Source organism: Drosophila erecta, unplaced genomic scaffold (assembly GCF_003286155.1).
Source record: "Drosophila erecta strain 14021-0224.00,06,07 unplaced genomic scaffold, DereRS2 tig00000126-arrow-pilon, whole genome shotgun sequence".
Lineage (NCBI taxonomy): Eukaryota > Metazoa > Arthropoda > Insecta > Diptera > Drosophilidae > Drosophila > Drosophila erecta.
Genome location: NW_020825209.1, coordinates 3166580 through 3171801, shown reverse-complemented (window position 1 = coordinate 3171801; position 5222 = coordinate 3166580). Strand labels below are relative to the sequence as shown.

Below are 5222 nucleotides of genomic sequence, written 5' to 3'. Positions count from 1 at the left end.
ACACTCGCATGCCGACTGGCAAAATTAAATGGCCATAATCACAGCACACAAAAACACAAGATACAAGTTGCCGCTACAAGTGCAGACACAGATACAGACACAGATACAGATACCGATTTAATTTGCCACAACAGTAAGCCGCATATACATCGTTCTTCTTTCTTTGAGTGGCTAGGCACTGGGAATTCGGAATTCGGTATTCGTAATTCGTAATTCGGAATTCGGATGTGGATTCACAACTCGAAGGCAAAGCAAACTTGTCTAATCCAATGAAAACAAGCAGCTCAGCTGCGATTGATAAGGACAAGTCCGACTTACTGGGCAACGTAGTGACCCTTCTATATGGATGTATTTACCCATACAACCAGAACTTATAGCCTGACAACCGCTTAGCTCATTTGACTGCTGCCAGGACAACGACGACACTTTGGCAATAATATCGTCCGGTTGTCGGCTTTAAGTCCTCGGCTTTGCCTCGTAAATACTTGCAAACGGCTTCAAAACGTCCGGCTTAAGTGAGTGGGAGTTTGGAGTTCTGGGTTTGATTAAACTGAGGTGACAACAAAATTTGCCGAGTGCAATTTACAGTAAAATTGCATGCATAATTTCCGTTATGATACTTGCGGCGCACACACACACATTTGCACAGTGAAATTTATTTGCACACATACGGATAGATAGATGTGGTTGCACATTGCCAAAAGCACTGGGGAAAAATAGTGGGCTTCCTAAACTAAAATGAAATTGAGTAAAATACTCCTATGGATCTCTGTATGCCACCGCAAAAATGTTTTTTATCCTGCACAATGTGCTCGTAACTTAAATATAATTTTTATTCCGCTTCCTATTTTCCCCAGTGCACGCTTATATTGACCTACGAATCTGTAAGTAAGTGGACCCGGCACTACGGCTAAATACCATAACTGCCTGCAGCGTTCTATTTATGCTATCCTTGGCACTCCACTGGGCCACACATCCTTAGATACAATATACTATATACTCGTACACAGAAATCAGAGTCGCAATACCCTTCTGTAATTGCAAAGTGCCGGAGTCGAACTCACAGCCAGATCCCACAATTGAGAATCCACAATCCGGATGCCGGAATCCAGAGTCCCGAGTCCTGAGTCGCAGACCTCAGACCGGTTGATATCCTTTAAATCCCTTTAATGCCGGCGCGCAGCCTTTGATTTTTGCAATATCAATTAGCGTAAAACACGTAGGCCGCCAAAAACTGGTGGAACTGGGGAAACTGGGGGCTGGGGCATTACAGCCCATGAGGATTTACAGCTTCTGATTATTTCATTAGGCGAAAGTAAATTTAAACGCCAGCCGCACGTTAAATTTATGTTAATTTCCAAAGGGCTGCCAGCCAAAAAGGATGCGGCAGTGGCATAGACTGGGTAAGCTGGAAACTGGAAACTGGCACAGAGCGCCAAGGAAAATGAGCTGTTCGCGGAGGGAAAGCGGTTTTAGTGCAAGCCAAATGGGTGGAAAACTACATTAGAGCGCAAGCAGGGTCACATTTTAATGCACATTACAAGGCGCTTTGGGTGAATTGCACGCAGCTATTTTTGTTGAATATGAACGAAATGAATTAAAGCACTAAGGGGTCATCCCAAGCAGTCCAAAAACGATGTGCTATCAACCTTTTCCAAGCGACCATATGGAGCAAGTGGAGCGTTGCCAAGCCAAAGGGTAGACAACATTTCCGAACAGATAACTTTCCGGGAATTCAAAACCATATCTGCAGCTCACTTGACACACATAGGAGCACTGCTTTTGTTTTGCTTGGACGCACTGATCGACCGGGAATATCCATACATGTGCATCCCACGGGCATATCTAGTTCGCCAGCAGTAATCATAATTAATAACAAACTTCGTATTGATGGTCCGGCGATCAAAACAAAAACAAAGAGTGGGCTGGCGGCGCACAGAGAGCGGCAGATCAGGTGCCGTCGGCTATATACTATATAGCCAGCCGATCTGTGGCCTGACACTGCTTGGCACTCGGACCCGGACCCGGACCCGAACCCGGACCGGGCCACCAAAAACCCCGGCACATGTGTCGCCGATCAATGGCAACATCTGGTGCGGACGAATGTGTATGGGTCGCACAGACATACGCACGTACTATAAATGTATCTTTATCTCGGTCTCGGACTAATGAAGCCGGCAGCGCGTTAGATACGTTGCCCGCTGGCTAATTATTCCCCAGGGATCCTGGCCACGAATCACTGGAAGCAATCGAGCCACGATCGCAGTGAGTGCATCTCTTGCTGCCCATTGCTCTGCTGGGATCGCAGGGTATGCCACATCATTGTAAATGAATATATCTTTCCATGATATAGCAATACAATTGTAGATGGATAAGGGGATGGAGCACAGGGTATAATCCATGCGATGCCCGGCCGGTTCAATGGCTCTCATCAGCGCTTCTGACTGCTGTCACTCACCCGGATTGTCCGTGGATATTATAAATATTTGGACACTCGGCCGGAGTCCGCTCATTTGCGAACATGGACTTCTTTGCGACGGGTGGATTCCAGCAGCTTTACAGCGACTTGGAAGAGGAGCCACTGGCCGGCGGCGATGCGCTGCTGAATATAGTCAGTGTTGGGGACTTCGAGAGCTCCTACGTGGACAGTAACTTGGCCGGCGGCAACTACAATCAGCTGCAGTTCGAGGAGGCGGATTACTATGGCATCATCACCTTAGACAGCAATAACAATAATAATAATAGTAACAATAGTGGGAATGTCCAGATGGGCCTGCCTTTTGGGGAGGATCCCTCACTGTTCATCGACTTCAATGACCTGACCGTTTGTCCGCCGGACTTGAGCGATTGGGAGCAGCGGCTATTGGATAACTATGTGGAGATTCCGGAGCTGGTGGACTTTCTGCCGGAACGCACTCCCCTGTGCACGGATAACTGCGCCGACTTTCTGGAGGAGAGCAACAGCAATCTGCGGCTGTCGGGTCCGCCAGCCTCAGAGATTTTCGATCCCGATCGGTCGACCTCATCGCCCGGCAGCTGTGATCCCGCCAGTCCTGCGGATGCGAATGCGGATGCAGCGGCTGCTGCACCACCACCTGCCCTCCAGATGAGTGAAAACGCCGCCGGCGAACGGGGCTACCTGTGCACCTTCGGGAACTGCGAAAAGATCTACGCCAAGCCCGCGCATCTAAAGGCGCATTTGAGGAGGCATCTGGGCGAGAAGCCCTACGTCTGCAGCTGGCCAGATTGCGTCTGGCGGTTCTCCCGATCCGACGAACTGGCCCGCCACAAGCGCTCCCATTCGGGCGTGAAGCCCTACAAGTGCGACTACTGCTCCAAGTGCTTCGCCAGGTCGGATCACCTCACCAAGCATCGTAAGGTGCACGAACGAAGACTTCTGGCCGCCTCCAGAGCTGGCAGATCCCTGATCTCCGACGATCTGTATGCCGTGCGACCGGGTCGAAAGCGAAAGAACCAGTTATAAGCATTCCTTGGAATCAAGGACAGGATGGATAAGCCAGCTTTAAAAGTTTTGCATTTTTGTTTAGTTTAGTTTAGGTTGCATAGGTGCCATACGCATAATATAGATTTAAAGTAGTCCTTCGTTTGTGGCAAGAAAATGAGCATGTGTTTTAATTCAAGAGGGAATTTTAATTGTGATAATATGTATATGCTATGTAAATGAAATGCAGCAAGTTGTCAGAAGTGACATTGTCGTTTTTACAGATTTAATTACGAAAATCATAAACCGTTGATAAACTCATTCAACAGAGCAAAAGAGCACATGATTTAATAAAAAAGAGGTGGCAAGCATAAGGTTAATTCATTACAGAAGTTAAATTGAATTTATCAATACTCGCATAATGAAAAAGGCTAATTTCACGCGGCAGCGCAATTACATCTACAAAAGCACTGATGTTCTATAAACAGCAGGCTGTTTGCGCAGTTTCACACAATTTGATTACCCTACATGTATGTTTACTGACATAAATCTACTTAAAACAGCAACACAATTCGAAAATATGAACAGAAACAAGCCACTCAGGCTAATTGATCTCTCCAAAACCGAAACCAAAACCGAAACCGAATGCGATACAAAGCCGAAACTAACCTTGAACCGTCTAAGTCGCATTCCAATACAATGTCCCCTGGAAACCTGTCCTGCCACCATTTGCAAGCAGGACTTACTGTACCATTTGACATCCCAACACTTGCGATCGCACGTGAGGAAGCACTTGCAACTGGCCTTCGACGGAGAACGCTGCACCCTGGTCTTTGATCCTTCGCAACTGCTGGCCATGCAGACCATATGTCTGGGAGTGCTTCTCTACGGCGGCGAGCGTGGAGGGCAGGAGCCATTGCCCGGAGCACGGGAATTCAGTCACCGGAATCGATTGCCACGCCATTCGGAGCTGGAGCCGCTGCAGGACTATCTGCCGGTCATGGTGCTGGTGAGGAAGACTGGTTTCCTGGACTGGGTATTGCCCGACAGGAATGTGGAGTCGGACGAGGATACACAGTCGCTTTACCAGGAATCCAGCAGTAGTGAATCCAGCAGTGGTTGTGCCAAAAGCAGGGTTGAATGGGTGAGGCATCTGGACTTCACAAGTGATACCTATCCCAAATTCAGCAAGAACCTCCATCGAGCTCGCAATAGCGAGAAGTTCTGCGATCTAAAGCAGCGTGATATAAGCGAGCACGAAAGGGCAGACCTCAGGAACTTGGACATGTACACAATTTGGACGCAAAGTGCGCCCTGCATCCGACCACTCCGCGTTTGCATGACCGTGTTCAATCGCAGTTTGTCGGATGGCCGGAGCGCCCTGGGCTGGGTGGCCAATTCGGGCAGAGTTTACCCCGAAATCGGTGGCAAGCAGCTGCCCAAGGACCGGCATTCCATGTGGCTAACGCAGCAGGAGCTGCAGGAGATGTGTGGCGCAGAATACCATCTCCAGCTCGAGGTGATCCTGAATGTATCAGTGGAATAGGCAGTTTTCGTTTATTTACTGTGCATTTGTACTTATTAAAGCGAAGAATTGTGTAATAAATACAATAAAAACGAGGGAACATCATGTGCTGGGATGAGGCAGGGCTGAGGAGCTCTGCCGCCAAGTGGGAACCTATCCAGCAGCGCTCGCATCCTTTATGCACTGTCATATCGCATACTTTACGGCTTTCAGGGCGAGTGCTTTTGTACATTTGAAGTGAATTTACAGCGCAAC

General features: G+C 48.3%; 2 protein-coding genes across 2 annotated transcripts; both read left to right on the top strand.

Moving 5' to 3' along the window:
• Window positions 1-2456: 2456 nt before the first annotated feature.
• LOC6550984 (Krueppel-like factor 17) lies at window positions 2457-3508 on the top strand. Its single transcript, XM_001976881.3, has one exon. The coding sequence runs from the start codon at window positions 2522-2524 to the stop codon at window positions 3482-3484; it is 963 nt and encodes a 320-aa protein (XP_001976917.1). The 5' UTR covers window positions 2457-2521; the 3' UTR covers window positions 3485-3508.
• A 474-nt stretch (window positions 3509-3982) lies between these two features.
• On the top strand, window positions 3983-4988 carry LOC6550983. The gene is made up of 2 exons (XM_001976880.2): window positions 3983-4519; window positions 4559-4988. The coding sequence occupies exons 1-2, from the start codon at window positions 4023-4025 to the stop codon at window positions 4986-4988; spliced, it is 927 nt and encodes a 308-aa protein (XP_001976916.1). The 5' UTR covers window positions 3983-4022.
• Window positions 4989-5222: the final 234 nt, after the last annotated feature.